Source organism: Nyctereutes procyonoides, unplaced genomic scaffold (genome assembly GCF_905146905.1).
Source record: "Nyctereutes procyonoides isolate TBG_1078 unplaced genomic scaffold, NYPRO_anot_genome, whole genome shotgun sequence".
NCBI lineage: Eukaryota > Metazoa > Chordata > Mammalia > Carnivora > Canidae > Nyctereutes > Nyctereutes procyonoides.
In genome coordinates this window covers 26141674-26162031 of record NW_026575020.1, presented here as the reverse complement: position 1 = coordinate 26162031, position 20358 = coordinate 26141674, and the positions used below count along the sequence as shown (strand labels likewise).

The 20358-nt window shown below is 37.3% G+C and overlaps 1 protein-coding gene across 4 annotated transcripts in view; it reads right to left on the bottom strand.

The window, feature by feature from the left end:
* Positions 1-12007: 12007 nt before the first annotated feature.
* The window catches only part of NSRP1 (nuclear speckle splicing regulatory protein 1), a 54393-nt gene continuing 46042 nt past the window's right edge, over positions 12008-20358 (bottom strand). For all 4 annotated transcript variants that reach the window (XM_055334399.1, XM_055334409.1, XM_055334381.1 and 1 more), the window contains 4 exons: positions 17852-17980; positions 16290-16497; positions 15218-15326; positions 12008-13594 (listed from right to left, as the gene is read on the bottom strand). In XM_055334399.1, coding sequence (XP_055190374.1) covers positions 12550-13594; positions 15218-15326; positions 16290-16497; positions 17852-17980 — 1491 coding nt within the window. In that variant the 3' untranslated portion in view covers positions 12008-12549. The remainder of the gene's footprint in view (positions 13595-15217; positions 15327-16289; positions 16498-17851; positions 17981-20358) is intronic.

Below are 20358 nucleotides of genomic sequence, written 5' to 3'. Positions count from 1 at the left end.
GCCTTTGGCCCAGGGGGCGATCCTGGAGACCCGCGATCGAATCCCACATCGGGCTCCCGGTGCATGGAGCCTGCTTCTCCCTCTGCCTGTGTCTCTGCCTCACTCTCTATCTCTCTGACTCTCATAAATAAATTAAAAAAATTAAAAAAAAAAAACACAGCAGTAACCAGAGGATATTTTTCACCATACCCTTTCTTCGTTCTTTTTTTTTTTTTTTTTTGGTCGGGATGGTGGGAAAGAAAAGCAGTAGGTTCCTCAGAGAGACTATGTCATAACCTGTCATCCCATAAGTAATGTAATAAAAACAAAATAGTCCTATGCTATGTGGGAAGAGTTATATACTTTAAAGTCATCCTGGAGCTCACACGTCATTTAAAATAAAAGGTGAGTTACACAAAATGCTCTTCACTAGAAGTCGAGCTTATGTTAGAGAGAGAAGTTTATAAATCCAAATATGGGAAAAGAAATGTAACCACAGAGATTGTCTCTAAACTGCATAAAGCTGTTCTGGCCCATTTGAAACATTCTGCTTTTTGAAATTTTTTTTCAATATCAGAGATAAGTAAATTATCTTATTAAAATTCAGTGTGATTAGTTCCATGGATGGAAATCTCTAAATTTTTTTCTTACTTTCCCTTCATTGCTTAAATCTTTAAATTTTTATAATAGAACAATATTTTGAAGTTCAGATAACCACATTATAGGCAGAGCAAACTTGTGATCTAACTTATTTCTATGCCCTTCTTGGGATCTGGAAATTTCTAAACAAAGGTGAGGTTATTTTCTCTGCTAGAATGAAATAATATTCCTAATTGGTTTAATGGAATTAAATTTAATTAATTAAATAGATAATTAAATTTAACTTAATTCCATTTACCTTAATGGAAAAGATAAACATTTTAAGATGGAATCTTAATATGTCCTTCTGTTTTATTAATTGAGATCTAAATTGTTTCTAAATTGGGTGTTTCAGAACACCCAACTCATCTTTTCAAGGTGTTTTTTTTTTTTTAAGATTTTATTTATTTATTCATGAAAAAAACAGAGAGGCAGAGACATAGGCAGAGAGAGAAGGAGGCTCCATGCAGGGAGCCCAATGTGGGACTTGATCCCACGACTCCAGGATCACACCCTGGGCCAAAGGCAGGCGCTCAACCGCTGAGCCATCCAGGCGTCCCTCAAGAGAAGTTTTTTTTTTTTTTTTAATGATTCACAATATATTTCAGTTGGAATTTCAGATGGTATTTCTCTTACCAATACATCACAATATCCAGGCCAAATTACTCAACTAAATTATCATTTATTATTAAAGATCATTTATTAAAGATAATTTATTTCTAACAGTTCGTAAACACTGACAGCCCAAACAACAAATATTTGGGGAGGAGGAGTATTCCAGCTTTATGCTAAAATACTATAGCCAAATAAGAACATTTTCTGTTTTTTTTTTTTTTTTTAAGCTATTTTGGGGGCACCTGGCTGGCTTAGTCAGTAGAGCATGCAACTCTTGATCTGAGGGTTTTGAGCTCAAGCCCCATGTTGGGTATAAAGATTACTTAAGAATAAAATCTTAAAAAGAAAAAAAAGCTATTTTGAAAGATAATTCTTATTCAAACTCTAATACTAGAAGTACACTTTAATAAAACTTGGTATGAAATATGAAATATGAAAAATACATATTTTAAAAGATAAAATTAGGGACTTGCAGTTATTTCTCCAATGGCATTTAAAATAGGATTTGATTGGGGCACCTTGGTGGCTCAGGGAGTCGAGTGCCCCACTCTTTATTTCGGCTTAGGTCATGGTTTCAGGGCCATCAGATGGAGCCCTGAGTTGAGCCCTGCCCACAGTGGGGAGTCTGCTTGGGATTTTCTCTCTCCCTCTGTCCCTTCCTGAGTCACACACTCTATGTCTCAAATAAATAAATATTTAAAACAAAATAAAATAGGGCTTGATTTACAAACAATTTTTCAGGATACTTTATGAGTTGGACATATCAGTAAGGTGCTTCAAGTTCTGGGTTATGGTTAATTGAATTATATAAATGGTATTTCTTTCCCCTCATCTTTACTTTCTTCTTCCACATTACCTACAGCTAAAATTAAGTAAATTCCTTCTTCTATTCACTTCTGTCAACAGTGGGAATATGAAATTTCTCAGTTATTTTTTACATGAAACAATTATTTTTAAACTTTAGTGGCAGAACTAAACTACGTTTTATTTGTATAAAAGTAGAATCCCCTCTTTAAGATGCATAGCATGCCCTTGTATTCATTTATGCAGTTTAGTCATAAATGGTCTGAATTAGAGAAGTCTTGGCAAATGTTGTGAACTATAACTGTGATAGCTCTTAATAGCCTGATATATAGCTTTGTTCTGTCTCATAATAAAAACAAAACTCCCAAACTCTCAAGGTTAAGATAAAAATCTTAATTGTATATTATCAAAACATTTACACAATTCCCAAACACTGCATATCATTTACAAATATTTCGTATCAAAACTACCTAGAATGAGAAATATTAAATTTCAGGAAAGCTAAATTATTACAAGTCCTTGTAATTTGTGTAAAATTTTAAAACTAAAGTTTTAATGTATTTTCACACATATTATCTCACATGATCATCAGAGCTCTGGGTGACAACAGTTGTTATTTCCCTAGTGTTGCTGATGAGGAGCCTGAGGCCCAAAGAAGTCAATTACTTCTCTCAAGTTCACAGCTGAAAAGTTGCAGGACAGGACTTACACCTTGGTTTTCTGATTCCAGGCCAAAGGTTATTTGCATGCTGTCTTTAAAATCATCATCCATAGAAGCCTAAATACACAGATCCTAAATTCAAAAATGAAAATCATGTGTGATGAATTTTCAACAAATAAGGACATTCTCCTACATAGTCAAAATAGAACCATCAAAAGCAGGAAAGTGACATCGATGCGTCACTGCCATTTAATCTCAGACCCCGTTCGATGACGTACTTTTAGCAAAAGGATCCAGTCCAAAATCACACTTTTCATTTAGTTTCAGGTCTCTTTTGCCTTCTTCATGCCAGAACAGATTTCCAGTCTTCCCTTGATTTTCATGACCTTGATACTTTCGGAGATTACTAGTCAGATATTTGGCAGAATGTCCTTCAGTTTGTTTCGTTTTATGATAGATTCCACATAATTAGATTCAGGCTAAGTATTTTTGGCAAATATTGTGGAAATGATGCCGTGTTCCTGTATCTGGTGGAGCACAATTTGATTTGTTCCATATTGGTGTTAACTTCAATCACCCAAATAAGGTTGTGTCTGCCAGGCTTTCCACTGTAAATTTTTTCTTTTTGTAATTAATTAGTATTTTGTAGGGAGTGTTATTCTGAGACTGTGCAAATATTCCTTTCCTCCTCTTTTATTCATTTATTTTGTTTTATGGATTCCTATTTTGTTCAGTGGGCTGTAATCATTAATTTTGATGCTCAATTGATCCCTTATTTAGCCAGTGAGAGTCCTGGCAATATCGTTTCTGTCCCTTTGGCATGTCCTCATCATTTAGAACACTTCCTTCCTTTCTGGAATAAGATGTTCCAGGATCATCTTGTACTTTCCCTGTGACAGCCTTTCCTTCAAGAAGCCCTGGTTCATTTTAGTGAAGAATGTATTTAGAAACCAAGGTCTAGGGGGTAGATATGATCATAGTGAGTTGTCCCTGATTCCAAGTCTCTCATTGGACAGAACAAAATCCTGTGTGTGCACGTGCATATTCATGCGCACACACACGCATCCATAATTATTTCTCGATCTCTGTGAAAACAGTTCATAGCAGTTATGTCCAGTTCTAATCCAACGCTGTAACAGTCTCAATTTTTTTTTCTCTTTATGAGTCCTTTAGGACAATGAGAAATCTGGCTCCCATTATCCTGAATATATTTACTTATTTGATCGGTGTCCCTGAATGTAAGCAATATTCTACTGCTCCTCTCCTTATCCCAATCAGGTTCTAACACCTCACACTGGGATTGTGCCCTGAACGAATGCCCTTCTCACCTTGCTCAGGCTGACCACCCATGCTGGGCAGTCACCGCTGACACTCATCTCATGCTATGGATGCTTTTTTTTTTTTTTTTTAAGAGTTTGTTTATTCATGACGGGGGAGCGGGGGGAGGCAGAGACAGGCAGAGGGAGAAGCAGGTTCCATGCAGGGAGCATGACATGGGACTCCATCCCGGGTCTCCAGGATCACACCCCGGGCTGAAGGCGGCACTAAACCGCTGGGCCACTGGGGCTGCCCTATGGATGCCTTCTTGACCACACCTGGGATCGACCTCTTGCATGGACCTCCTCTCTTCATAATTACTCTGCACCCCCCACCCCCAACCCTCATTTGGGCTGACACAAAGTGTAGGCTGCTCCTACATAAGTTCTTCACTGTGTTTTAGTGACACCCAGCTCTGGGCCATGACAGCTTTTACCCTGCACACTTAATGAACTGAATTGCTAGGGAAAGGATGATCAAAAGGGGAGAGGATCAGTTTACATTCATAGTTATAATTATAACCTTAAAAAAACATCATATTGGGATCCCTGGGTGGCGCAGCAGTTTAGCCTGCCTTTGGCCCGGGGCGCGATCCTGGAGACCCGGGATCGAATCCCATGTCGGGCTCCCGGTGCATGGAGCCTGCTTCTCCCTCTGCCTGTGTCTCTGCCTCTCTCTCTCTCTCTCTCTGTGACTATCATAAATAAATAAAAATTAAAAAAAAAGAAAAAAAACCATCATATTTTCTTAAGGGTCCAAGCAAGGAAGGGGATTAGTGTATAATGAAGTGGGCAGAGCTTGGACAAAGAAAGCAACTTCCAAGGGAGAAACTTAAGTATATGTCTAAATTCTTTTTCCCAATCCACAACCTTGCCTGATAATAAACTATTATTTCTTCTTTTAGGCTTTGTCTTCTTAACACAATGAACAAGAATCTAACACATGACACATAGCCCTCAATTTGATAAATGTATGAAAATATGTCATATTTCATGTCATTCATTTGGCCTCATTCCTTCCATTGTGTGACTGTCATCTATTTCTCCAAAAGCAAAAAAATTCCCTGCATCAATGCAAAGTACAACCAGACAGGATTGAGAAGATAAGGGCTCAAGTCCTTTCCCAGCAACTACCAAACTAAGTAACCTTAGTCACTCAACTTCACTGGCCCCATCTCCTTATGAGTAGTAACAATATTACTAATATTTATTGTGTGCTTACTAATGTTGGACACAGCATTGCATGCATCGTTTCAAGCAATTCTCACATCAATCTTATGAAAAACACCAGTTTTTTATTTTAAGATTTTATTTTTTTTTAAGTAATCTCTGTACCCCACGTGGTGCTCAGTCTCAGAACCCTGAGATCAAGAGCTGCATGCTCCATTGACTGAGCCAGCCAGGTGCCCCAAAGACACACTTTTATTACTCCCATTTTACAAATGAGACCGAAGCTTAGAGAACTTAATTTGTCCGAGGTTATGCAGGTAGTAACTAGTGGACCCTAGACCTCCAAGTTTCAGCTCTTAAACATGATGTCATAGGCACGCCTGGGTGGCTCAGCGGTTGAGTGCCTTCAGCTCAGGGCGTGACCCCGGATTCCCAGGATTGAATACCACATCGGGCTCCCTGAAAGGAGCCTGCTTCTTCTCCCTCTGCCTAGGTCTCTGTCTCTCTCTCTCAATCTGTGTCTCTCATGAATAAATAAAATCTTTTTTAAAAAAGACAAATATGATGTCATAGTGTATTAAAAACATTTTAAATTGGAAGGGCTACATTAGATGATGTCTAAGGTCATTCCAGTTTTAAAATTCTAATTTTAAGAAATGTTTATGGGATATTAAGATAAAAGAAACAAAAATTTTGCATTATAGTAGGCACTGGGCATACAAAGTTGACATTGGATCTTTGCCCTCCAGTGCTCGCTTCGGCAGCACATATACTAAAATTGGATCTTTGCCCTCCAACAACTAACACACTATCATAATGCACAGAATACAAAGGAAACAGGTGTTGCTAAAACAAAGAGGAGTATTAGGAGTGGCTCTCTGAACACTTTAGTTCAGTTTTAAAAATAAGGAGTTGGGTAGAAACATAGGTGGTGTTCTAAGCAAAGCAACCAGTATATATGAGCATGGTTATCATGAAACAGCACTACATATTTTATGTGATTGGAGTGAGAATCGACAAAGGGAGAAGGAAAATGAAAACATTTTGAGTTATTTATGTATTGTTGAAAATGGAGTCAGAGAACAGCCACTTATCAATTCATAAAATTTCTTTAAGGTATATTATTTTGGACCTTATTTTATTTATTTATTTATTTATTTATTTATTTATTTATTTATTTATTTATTATTTATTTAACGGTTTTATTTTATTTATTCATGAGAGACACACACAGAGAGAGGCAGAGGCACAGGCAGAGGGAGAAGCAGGCTCCATGCAGGGAGCCCGATGTGGGGACTTGATCCCGGGACTCCAGGATCATGCCCTGGGCCGAAGGCAGGTGCTAAACTGCTGAGCCACCCAGGGATCCCCAGGATCTTATTTATTTTTAAAAAGATTTATTTATTTGAGAGAGAGGGAGAGAGAGAGGAGGGGGGCTGAGGTAGAGAACCCCTAAGCAGATTCCCTGGTGGGCATAGAACCTGATGCAGGGCTCAATGAGATCACGACCTGAGCCAAAACCAAGAATTGACGCTTAACCGACTGAGCCATCTAGGTGCCCTCTGGATCTCATATATTTAAAAGAATATCCATCTAGGGGCACCTGGGTGGCTTAGTCAGTTAAGCATCTGCCTTCAGCTCAGATCACGATCCCGGGGTCCTGGGATTGAGCCCATGTCAGGCTCTCTACTCAACACGGAGTCTGCTTCTCCCTCTCCCCAGTAAATAAATAAAATCTTAAAAAGCCACATATCTAGGGTGCCTGGGTGGCTCAGTGGTTGAGCATCTGCCTTCGGTTCATGATCCTAGGGTCCTGGGATCGACTCCACATCAGGCTCCCCGCAGGGAGCCTCCTTTTTTTCCTCTGCTTATGTCTCTGCCTGTGTCTCTCACAAATTAAATTTAAAAAAAAAAGGCAAACTGCCCCCCCATCTATCAATAAATTTAATGAATTACTTATTGATAGTAATTGTATGAGTTTCAAATTCATACAATTTCAAATCATACATTATCAAATATTGCTGCCCTGTGCACAAGCTGAATAATCAATATTTCTATAGATTCTTCCTGTAGAAATGATTAAAATTAACCAGGATGGCTAACAGTTCCTTTGACTCATAAATTAGAAATTTTAAGATTACAAAAATGTTGTGAGATGTATTATCCATACAGAATAACTACCATCCAAGTCAAGAAATATAATATTGCCAGCATCTAGAAGCCTGTGTGTACCTCTCCTGCATCATGAGTCTTGACTTTAACAATCATTTCCTTGCTTTTTTCTTAGTTTTATTATCTACCCACGGTATGTCTATACCATACCATTTTGCTTGTTTTAAAAATAACTATGCAAGTTACTTTTTGTTACTTACAATACTGTGAAATTCATCCCAATTGTGTGTAGGTCTTATTGTGCAAATATATATACCAGATTTATTTACTACTGATAGACACTCTAGGTTGTTTCTGGTTTGATGAAAAACACTTATTATGAAAATTCCTGGTGCATCTGTGGAAAAACACAAGTTACAGAAAACGTGCAGCATTACCACATTGTTTTCAAAGAAAGTTCTACAAGTTCATTTGCCACTCCACTGGTAGCATATACGACTTTTTATTGCTCTCCACGCCCTCAACAACACTTGGTATTATATCTAAACATTTTTGCTGTTCTCAGTGGATGTTCGATGGTATTCATTGTGGTTTTAATTTAAACAAATTTTCACTCACTGGTGAGTCTATCTGATGGCCAGATGGAAAAAAATCTTAATCCCCATATATTACGCTACATAAAAAATTCATTCCGGGTACCTGGTTAATCAAATTGTGAAAAGTGGACATTATGTAGAAGTAAAAGCATTATGCTTCTAGAAGAGTGTTGCCCAGAACTTTCTACAATGGTAGAAATGTTCTATAATAATCTGCACTTTCCTATATGGTAGCCACTAGATAGATACATGTGGCTATTGAGCTCTTCAAACATCTAGTGTAACTGAGGAAGTAAACTTTTAAATTTTATTTAACTTTTGACTAAGCTAAACTTTATGGCAATTAAAGATTTCTATTCATTAATAGATACCATTATGAGAGTGAAGAGGCAAGCCATTGAAGGGGAGAAGTTACAAGTTACATACAAAGACAATTCCTACTCAGAATATATAAAGAATAGGGTGCTTAGGTAGGTTAAATGTCCAACATTTGATTTTGGCTCAGGTGGTGATCTTGGGGTTGTGAGATCGAGCCCTGCGTTGGGCTCTGTATTGGGTGTCAAGCCTGCTTGGGATTCTCTCTCCCTCTGCCCCTTCTCTGTCTCCTTTTCTTAAAACAAAACAAAAACCACTTAGGTCATGAAAAAAAAAGGGGGGGCAGGTAATGTAGCCCCAGCCCCTCTAAGATAGACAAAAGAAACATACTCTTCAAAAGGGAGATTTTAGGATGCCTGGGTGGCTCAGCGGTTAAGCGTCTGCCTTTGGCTCAGGAAGTGATCCTGGAGTCCCAGGATCTAGTCCCACATCAGGCTCCCTGCATAGAGCCTGCTTCTCCCTCTGCCTAGGTCTCTGCCTCTCTCTCTCTCATGAATAAATAAAATCTTTTTTTTTTTTTTAAGGGAGATATTCAAGGGCACCTGGGTGGCTCAGTCAAGCATATGCTTTTGGCTCAGGTCATGATCCCAGAGTCCTGGGGTTGAGCCCCATAGTGGGCTCTACCCAGTGGGGAGTCTGCTTCTCCCTCTCCTTCTATCTGTACCCCTACTCATGCTCTCTGGCACACGCTCGCTCTCACTCAAATAAATTAAAACCAAAAGGTAGATATTCAAATACTAACACAACAGCCATAAGAACCTCAAAACCATGAGATATACCAACAGAACGATGAAACTCAAAAGACAAAAGGTAAACAATTATCAAGTGTAAGCAAGAACGTGGAATAACTGGAAGTCTCATACCTGGTGAAGTATATTTTGGATAATTAATTGATAGTTATCTACTAAAGCTGAACATATTCCTAACCTATGGATCAGCAATTCTATCTCTAAGAAATACCTAACCAAAACATATTTATGTGCAAACTAGAAGACAAGGATCAGAATGATCCTACAAGTATATTCCATAATAACCCCAAACAGGAAATAATGTCCATCTATAGTAGACTGCATAAATACTGTACAATCCAGAAAACATGAAAAATTAATCTATAGTGTTAAGTCAAAAGCAGGGGGCAGGGTGTGCCTGGGTGGTGACTCAGTTAGTTAAGCATCTGGCTCTTGGTTTCCATTCAGGTCATGATCTCATTGGTCATGGGATTAAGCTCCACATTGGGGTCCATGCTCAGCAGTCTGCTTGTCCCTCTCCCTCTGCTCCTCCCCAGCTCATGCTTTCTCTCTCAAATAAAAATCTTAAAAAAAAGTGGGGGGGAAGGAGTAATAAGTGGGCCAGGAAGGGGTATGAAGAGAGCTTCTGTGGGTCAGGTAATGTTCTTTTTATACTAGATCTGTTCACCCTGTGTAAACCAATTAAACTATATACTTTATATGCACTTTATTTTTTTAAGATTTATTACTTATTCATGAGAGACACAGGGAGAGAGGCAGAGACACAGGCAGAGGGAGAAACAAGCTCCAAGCAGGGAGCTGGACGTGGGACTCGATCCCGGATCTGCTGGATCATGCCCTGGGCTGAAGGCAGTGCTAAACTGCTGAGCTACCAGGGCTGCCCTATATGCACTTTTTAAAAAATGCAGGTTATGCTACAATTTTTAGAAGTTTATTACGAATGTTCCAGTAACTTCTGCCATGTACTTACCGTAAGTAGAACTTTGAATAAAATAGGGTTTTGGCTGTAGTGCCAGAAATCCAACTGAAACTTGAAGAAAAGGCAGGGTAAGTATTGGTTTAAAATATCTAAAAAAACAACTAGAGCCAGAAAGTAGAAAGTAATCAGGTGTTTGTCCTTCTCTCCTCTCATTTCTACTCTTTTGTGTGGGCTTTATCCTGTCAAACAGTGAGGCATTCATTCTCCCATAGAATTCTGGACTCACCTCAATCTTTGAAGTCGGCAATGGTAGTGGAAAACATCTCTTTAAGTCTGACAGTATCAGAAGTGGCCTCGCTTAAGTCACATACCTTTTCCTGGAGCCTTTTCAACCCCTTTTGAATCACAAGATTAAGTAGTGAAGGGGGGTTATTTTCCCAAGGGAAAACCAAGATACTGTACTCAGAAAAGGATAAGATGAATGCCAGAGATGCAAAAACATCTATCTGGAGATCAGAGAAAACCCTTAATTTGTAGTTCACCCCTGAGTTATGTCAAATTTTGTTAATAAAAGTAATATATATAGCTTTTCCTATCCAAAGCATCTAAGCTGCTTGTGAAAATCTCTGAGCTTCCAGGGGAAAGAAATCGAGTTTCTTATTAGAACTCTTGGGACTCCAGTCTTCTCCCTCCTTGACTCTGTCTTACATACTATGTTCCCAATACACAGCTCTACTTATAACAACCCCAACAAAGGAACCATATTCCCTATAGAGGTTGAAGATTTTTAGCCAGCCTGTCATTTGTGGTCCTTCTACCACCTCACCTGAACTTTTTCAGTTACATTATATCACTCTATGTACCTGCAATCAGTGCTTCTTAAGTGTTTGTCACCAATCTATTTTATTTCTATTTAAAGATTTTATTTATTTGGGAGAGAGTATGCACACAAAGGCAGAGAGAGTAGACTCCTCACTGAGTACAAACCCAACACGGAGCTCAATCTCAAGACCTGAGATCATGACCTGAACCGAAGGCAGATGCTAAATGGACTGAGTCATGTGGGTGCCCCATCACTGATCTATTTTAAATTATTAGGATACAACTGATAATTAATGTGTCAGTCATGAGATACAGGCATTAAATTTGTTACTTTCCTTTTTGGCTTTAAAGGTTTTTTTTTATTTTTAAATTTTTTAGAAAAGATTTTATTCATTTATCCACGAGACACAGAGAGAGGCAGAGACATAGGCAGAGGGAGAAGCAGGCTTCCCACAGGGAGCCCAATGCAGAACTTGATCTCAGGACCCCAGGATCACAACCTGAGCCAAAGGTGGACGCTCAACCACTGAATCACCCACGCGCACCCTGGCTTTAAAGGTTTAATAAAATGATTTATGAATACTAGATTTGATCCTTAATATAATGTCTTTTCTAAAAGTCAATGTTCTTTTTTGTTTTTTTAAGAGAATATAGGGGGAATGGCAGAGAAGAGCAAGAATCTTAAGCAGACTCCACACCCAGTGCGAGCCCAACATGGGGCCCGATCTCACAACTGTGAGATCATGACCTGAGCTGAAATCAAGAGTTGGGCACTTAAGTGATGGATCCATTCAGGTGCCCCCAAATGTTAAGTTTCTTTATTAGAGTACATAAAATAAGAGAGGCTTTTAAATAGGCTACCTGGATCTTTAGCTAACTTCATTTAGATTAAATGTCTCCATCTTTTCATCCTTAGCTAAAACTGACTGAAATAATATAACTAATTTACCAACTTGCTAGGGTTTCAGAATTAAAGTGATTTTTTTTTTAATTTTTATTTATTTATGATAGTCACACAGTGAGAGAGAGAGGCAGAGACATAGGCAGAGGGAGAAGCAGGTTCCATGCACCGGGAGCCTGACGTGGGATTCGATCCCGGGTCTCCAGGATCGCACCCTGGGCCAAAGGCAAGCGCCAAACCGCTGCGCCACCCAGGGATCCCCAATTAAAGTGATTTTTTAACTAAAAAATAAAAAAGGAATTGTGACATAAATTAAGGACATATTTTTAAAATAAAATATGAGCACAAATTAAATGTACAAACACATCACTATTTTTATTTGCATTTAAGCCAAATATGCTGTGAGCTAGGAAGTTACTCGACAAGATGTATGATCCCTATTTTATACATTAACACAAATTTCAGAACACAAAGTACAGCAACAGTCTCTACTTTATTGTTCAAATCCACATATTTTTATTCAGAATACAGTATTTATAAAAGTAATACCTCTTGCAACAAAACCAACATTATTAGGAGAGTTGTTTGAATTATTTTTTAATGGTTATATTGGAGCCCATTTTCCTCATTAAGTAACTACAGGGATTTAACACTCTTGAAGTTGTTTGAATACAACCAAGAATGTGGTATTGATAATTAAATAAATATGTATCAATTCACTCAAATATTCAAGATAAAAGGACTTATTATTTACTTAAACCAAAAATAAATTTTGAAAATATATTAAAAAATACCCTCTCAACCACTGTTAACACACTCCTTTATACCTTCACACAGCATGTTCCAGGAGTTATAATCTTCTGTGCTTTCACAGGTCTACTTGGGTAGTTATCAATCATCTTCTTTTTCAATATATGTCTTTGCATTAACCCGTGCCATTTGTCTGGCCAGGTATCTGTCTCTAGCTGACATTACAGTTTCTTCATTGCTTCGCTTTGCAAACTTGTTCCCCACCTCATGTGGTTTCTCTTGTTCTTTGCCCATCTCTTGACATTCCTCTGTGAGTCTGTGTTTTGCTCCCAGTGATGTTTCAGAACTGGAGGGTTTCTCTGAGTTTCTTTCTTTGTCCTTTTCCGTATTTCTCATTTTATTGGATCTTTCCCAGTCAAAAAACCTATCCTTTGCCCTAGAATTTGGGCTGCTTTCTTTTTTGTCTCGGTTTCTTCCTGAAGATTGAACACTTATTTCTTGTTGTTCTCGATCTCTGTACTTATCACTGTTTTCATGTCTTTCTTTCCTTGCTTTCATATGCTCTTCCTTTTCTTTGCTTTTCTCTTCCTTCTCTTCTCCTTTCTCACTGTGTCGGTCATGTTCATTTCGTTGTCTATCTCTTTCTTGTTCTCTTAGGGAGTATTTCTCCCTTTTCCAATCTCTGTCTTTTCTTTCTCTTTGGTCTCTTCCCCTCAGTTTATCTTCGTGTTCATGCCTCTTCCAGTGGGAATCTCTATGACCAGCCTCTCTGTGCCTATGGGAATCCTTCTTTTCTTTTCGGTAATCACGGTCAGTGTAATAGTTCTCATGATCCCTGAATTGTCTCTCTTGGTGCTGATCTTCCCTTTTCTCATGAACTCTTGACTTGGACCTTTTTGTATGGCATTTGATACCATGCTCTCTTTCTTCACTAGAAGATGGGGAGTGCCTCTGATGCTTGGAGTCACTCTCAGAAGTCTCTGTGATTTTTTTCCTTCTGCAGTTCACTTTATTATTTTCTTCCATTTCATCATCCTCACTATTAGCATCAAAGTCACTGTCTGCATCTGGGTTTTCCCCTACTTGCACAACAGTTTGGAGACTGCATTTCTCACGTGGTATTATTCTGTTCTCTGAACTTAATTCATCAGAATAGCCCCTTGATTTCTCTTCCTTTATCTCAGACCTTAAAACAACACAAAATGCCACATTATCATTGTAGTAAGCACATGAAGTGTTCATGCAATTTTTCTCAATACTTAAACCTATACAACTACTAAATGCAAAAAGGTGCTATTTAACTTGCAAACATTTGCCAACTAGTATTTTCTAACCATTCAGAATATTTTCAGAAAAAGGTAGAAGTGGAATAGAGAAAATCAGGCTTTCTGTATTGGACCACTAGAACCTTCAGGCATTAACATTTTTATAGACATGACAAAGAATAATTGGGAAAAGTAAGATATATTCTGGATCTAAGTACTATTTTCACAACATGAAGTTCAAGTTGCAGCTCTTTGTTGGATTTTTCTCTCTTTAAAAAATTTAAAAATAGTCCTCAAAATAAGTAAAGATGATTTTTTTTCACAGTGAAATCTAATTCTAAATATCACTAAATAATCTCTTACGATTAAAAAAGCACAACCTTCCTGATATAACCCTTTGGCACCTATCACAACAAAATGGGAATTTGTGAATCCACCTGATTACAATCACTAACACTAAAAATTGTTTACATCACTTACATTTTCCCAACTGATAAGTGTGGCTAATTTATTTACATCAGTCACACATTCATTCTTATGGATTACTTAATAATCATACTAACAGAACAACTGCGGTTCTACGGGAATTGCTGGCAGAATTGTCTGGGCTAAAGGATTATCTAATAGTTAGAAATTCTATTATTAGACTCCAAGAAAAGTACAACTATCAAATGACATTATGGAGTTTCATGACTGGCCTCACAACTATTCCTGATGAAACTCTAATAGAAATTCTTTTTCCATTCAAAAATCTCTCTTCAAATATACTTTCTAAGACTTATAATTTTCGTCAATTTTGTAATCAAACCCAGCATTTGGCAGAGCAAAGTATAAATCTGATTCCGTCTCTTTAGTCATAATTCCCCGCTTTCCTTCAGCAGCAATACAGACTTAGATCCTCTAATCTGATGTTTCTGTTCCAAAAAACCATTTATTCAGATATGAGCTCAGGACAAATTCTCCCCTTTACCTTTAGCTATATACCTGTAACAGTCATTTCACCATTCTTACAATACTTTATGATTTTATCCAAAAAACCCCTCCAATACTTACTTTCTATGTCAGTGCTAATGGACATATCTACAGAAATGGTAATGTTCATATCTGTGCCATCTAATATGGTAGCCATTAGCCAAATGTGGCAACTGAGTACTTACAATGTGGCTACTATGACCAAAATTTTAGGTCTTCAACAGTCTACATGTGCCTAGTGGCTACATTATTAGGTGGTACATTTCTAGCCCTTGATACGTGAATCTTATGTTTTATAGAGGCCATGTTCTACTTACGAAAATAAACCACTTATTCTATATACTATCTGAAAATACCTGTAGGATTACTGCAGAACAGAAATATTTGAACTAAATCTGCAGGTTTTTAATTAAGTATAAATCCCTAGCAATTCAATTAGATCAGGTTTAACTGACAACACAATATGCATGCTGTAATCCCCTATCTTTCAAAGGGTTAAAATGATCCCACAATTATAGATCATGAACAGAATCTTTCTTCTTTCTTCTAATATTCCATATGCCATGTCTCACCTGGCTTCACGAAAGCTGCATGTAGGTACTTCCTCTTCACCAACTGCTTGATTTAATAGGTGTCTATAAAATCCACTGAGATCTTTCTGCTTGGTTACATCCAAACGTGCTAAGAGAGGGAAAGCAAAAGCGAGAGGAAAATATTCAACAAGGCACAACACAGTTCAATTTTATGGTGTAGACAATGTAACATACAGAGTGTATAAAACTACTCTCTAGATCTGTAGTTGGCAAACTACAGCGTGCAGGCCAAATGTGGCCTATATTATTTTGTAAATAAATTTTTATCGGAATGTAGCCTTGTTCATTTATTAAGGCTGCTTTTGCCTTAGAAAGGCAGAACTGAGTAGCTCTAGCAAAAATCATATGGTACACAAAGCCTAAAATATTTATGTGGTCTTTCACAGAAAACATATAAACTGGTATTCTAGATGAATACCCAGTACATGGTTAGACATAATATTATAGATTTAATTTTCTTCTATTTAAAATTGATGAATATTTGCCAATTAAGCTATTTAAAAGTACACAATGTACTTAGATCTTGAGAAATGACCATGAGTAGAAAATACTGAAATAAAGCACTAAGACATTCTTTGGCTCCTGCACATCTTCTGTTATTTCTTGAATTAATGTTATTCTTTTTCTAAATGCCCATCCTTGAGTGATGTTACTCTAGTTTTCTAAACCCAGAAAATACAAGTAGGATTTAAATCTTAGTTTATATTGTTTCTGACAAATATTGTGGTGTTGTGCCTTGTAACAAAGGTTTTTATATTTGGAATCATTTTCTAAGGCAATGACTTGTAACGACCATAGTTTTAAGCAATAAAAGGAGAGTTGTGAAAAGTCCAGTAGAAATAATAGTTACTGAGAGTGCAGCTGTGTTTTCAGTCATCATCTTTTCTGTTTTATAATACTACAGAATATCATAACTACATCTTGAATTCATACACATAAATGAGGACCACAACATTATCATCTAGGAGTTCAGGGACAGAGCACATGGCTAAACCACAGGGCAGAATTTTGCTGCTTGTTTCCTTCTCCCCTCCTCCCTCTTCCAGTTCACCTTCTAGTGCAGCAGCCCTTTTCTCTCTTTCTTCCTCTTCAGCTCTCTCTTGCAGTTTTTTCTTATAAGCAGATGTCACAAATGCCTCCTTATCATCAAACTCTCCCTTCTCCATTTCTCGTTCTCTTTGTATTTTCTTTTCCATTCTCTTTTCTTGTTCCTTTTTTCTGATCTCAACTGCTTTTAGTAAGTTGTGAATATACTTGGGCTAGGGGGAAAAATAAGATTACTTAGGAAAGAATAAAAAATAAAAATTAAGAATATTCTATTTTTAATCATGAATTAAGATAAAAATGGCTAATCCAAATAAGTGGGATCGTCATCCTCTCAAAATTCAATATAAATTTACTAGCAAGGCTGAAACTAAAAGTCTTTTCAATAAAAATTTAAGTGTAAAGACAGAAATTATTCAAAATGCCATTTTACTTTTTTAAAATTTCAAACTAAGTAATTTTTCCACTGTGTTTTCATCCTTTTTACAGGTATTGTCTGAATACTTCAATAGATAAGTGAATCAGAAAGGTTCTTACTAGATTTTTACATTAGTTGATATACGGTTATTTAAAAGAACAGTGGGGAGTGCCTGAGTGGCTCAGTCAGTTAAGTGTCCAACTCTTGATCTCAGCTCAGGTCTTGATCTTGGGATCGTGAGCTCAAGTCCCACACTGGGCTCCATGTGGAGCCTACTTAAAAAAAAAAAATAGTGGTAACTTTACACCAGCACCTTACTTGTACATACTATAAAATGCAAAGATATTTAAAAATCTATGTTTGTGAAAAAAAAAGTGATAGAAAATCTGAACTGAGGTGAGAGGATGATAAAGCATAAAATATGAAAAGAGGAATTATTAATATAAAGATTTTCTATGAAAAAAATTTCAAGAAAAAAATTTAAAAAATTTATTTGTGAAGGGGTTAAAGCAAGTAAGAAAACTTACTGCTTTTATTCTTAGATAATTTATTCACTTTAGTAGGATACTAAACCTAGGGCTTCCTGGGTTCTAAATCAAATCTATATCATCTGCAACTGGGGGCTCTTCACAATTTAAATACCTGAAAGCTTTTCCTCATATCATCCTCATGTTAAAATAAGATTGATATAAAATGTAGGTCAAGGGGTGCTTGGTGGCTCAGTTGGTTAGGCGGCCATCTTCGGCTTGGGTCGTGGTCCTGGGATCCTGTGATCAAGACCCATGTTGGGCTTCCTGCTCAGTGGGGAGCTGGCTTCTCCCTCTCCCTGTCTCGGACTCATGCGTTCTCTTGCTATCTCTCTCTCTCAAATAGATAAATAAAATCTTTAACAACAACAACAAATTCAGGTCAAGGGGTGCCTGGGTGGCTCAGTTAGTTAAACATCCAACTCTTGATTTCAGCTCGGGTCATGATCTCAGGGTAGTGAGATCAAGCCCTGTGTCAGGGTCTGCACTCAATGGGGAATCTGCTTGAGATTCTCTCCCTCTCCCTCTTCCCTTCTCACTTGCAGATGCAGATACTCTAAACTAAATAAATAAATCTCTAAAATACAGTTAAGGTCAAATAAATTTGTATTTTCAGATACAAACCTTTCGGTCTTTTCCCAAAAGCAATTTGGGATTATTTTCCTCTCTTTTTTTCTGCATTTCATCATAAATACTGTCATATTCATATACAGTGGAATCTTCTGCAAGGGCCTTCTGGATTTCTAGTTTGGTCTAAAATAAACAAACAAACATGTCTAAAAAATATAAGCCAGCTAATACGTAAAAAGTCTTAGGTAACTTTTTTGAGAGAGGATCATGAATCAGATATATATTATAAAAATTCTATGAATCACATTTCAGACTGAAAATATAAACACCGGTCTGGAGCCAGGCTGCCTGGGTTTCAATCCTGGCTCTATACTTACTAGCTACTCTGGGCAAGTTTGTGTACTCTTTTTGTGTCTCAGTTTTCATCTAAAAAAAATGAGGATAATAACTGTATTTACATTCCAAGTTGTTGTATTATCTATTTTATACAGTTCATTCATTTATGATTTTAAAAAATAAACAAACAACACCTCAAACCAAGATCAAAAAAAGAATTTCTGAGCTTAGCTTGAGAATAGATAGCTGCCAAACACCTACTGAAAACATTACATCTAATGATGACATTTAATAGCTTTTCCGATGAAATAGGGAGTAAGATAATATTGCCATCATCAGTTCTGTGCACTGTCCAGATACAAGAACAGAAAGAAAAAAAAATGTCATCTATTAAAATACCCCATTTCTTAAAAGGCATCCAAATCAGCAAAGAAGTCAAACTCTCACTCTTTGCAGACGACATGATACTCTATGTGGAAAACCCAAAAGATGCCACTCCAAAATTGCTAGAACTCATACAGGAATTCAGCAAAGTGGCAGGACATAAAAATCAATGCACAGAAATAAGTTGTATCTCTATACACTAAAAATGAGACAGGAGAAAGAGAAATTAAGGAATCTATCCCATTTACAATTGCACCCAAAACCGTAAGACACCTAGGAATAAACCTAACCAAAAAGGCAAAGAATCTATACTCAGAAAACTATGGAACACTCATGAAAGATACCTCATGAGGAAGACACAAAGAAATAGAAAAATGTTCCATGCTCATGGGTTAGAATACTGTTAAAATGTCTGTTACCTAGAGCAATCTATAGATTAGATGCAATCCCTATTAAAATACCATCAACTTTTTTCAAAGAGCTGGAAAAAATAATTCTAAAATTTGTATGGAAACAGAAAAGACCCTAAATAGCCAAAAGAATGTTGAAAAAGAACACCAAGTTGGTGGCATCACAATTCTGAACTTCAAGCTCTATTACAAAGCTATAATCATCAAGACCGTATGGTACTGGCAGAAAAACAGACACACAGATCAATGGAACATAACAGAGAACCTAGAAATGGACCCTCAGCTCTATGGTCAATTAATCTCTGACAAAGCAGGAAAAATCATTCAATGGAAAAAAGTTTCTTCAACAAATGGTGTTGGGAAAATTGGACAGTCACATGCAGAAGAACAAAACTGGACATTTTCTTACGCCATACACAAAAACAGATGCAAAATTGATGAAAGAATCAATAATCCAATCAAGAAATGGACAGAAGACATGAATAGACATTTCTTCAAAGAAGATCTTCAAATGGCCAAGAGACAAAGGAAAATGCCCAACATCACTCAATATCAGGGAAATACAAATCAAAACCACAGTAAGATACCACCCCACATTGGTCAGAATGGCTAAAATTAACCAGTCAGGAAATGACAGATGTTGGCGATGATGCAGAGAAGGGGGAAGCCTCTTACACTGCTGAGGGAATGCAAGCTGGTACAGCCATTCTGCAAAACAGTACGGAGGTTCCTCAAAAAGTTAAAAATAGAGCTACCCTTCACCCAGCAATTGTACTACTAGGGATTTATCCCAAAGATACAAACGTAGGATCTGAAGGGGCACCTGCATGTGAAGGTTTATAGCAGCCATGTCCACAATAGCAAGACTATGGAGAGCGCCCAGACGTCCATCAACAGATGGGATCAAGAAGATGTCATGTGTGTGTGTGTGTGTATACACATATGTATGTATATATATGTGTGTGTATATACATATGTATATATGTATGTATATATAAACACACAATGGCATATATGCCATCTTAAAAAAAGAAAGGAACAAAAGGAAGGAAGGAAGGAAGGAAGGAAGGAAGGAAGGAAGGAAGGAAGGAAGGAAGGAAGGAGGAAGGAAGGAAGGAAGGAAGAAAGAAACCTTGCCATTTACAACAACATGGATAGAACTAGAGGGTATCATGCTAAGAAAAATAAGCCAATCAAAAACAATTATATGATTTCACTCATATGTGGAATTTAAGAAACAAAACAGAGGAGCATAGGGGGCGGGAAGGAAAAAGAACAAGATGCAATCAGAGAGGGAGACAAAGCATAAGAGACTCTTAATAATAGGAAACAAACGGGGTTGCTGAAGGGGAGAAGGGTGAAGGTATAGGATAACTGAGTAACAGGCATTAAGGAGGGCATGTGATGTAATGAGCACTGGGTGTTATATAC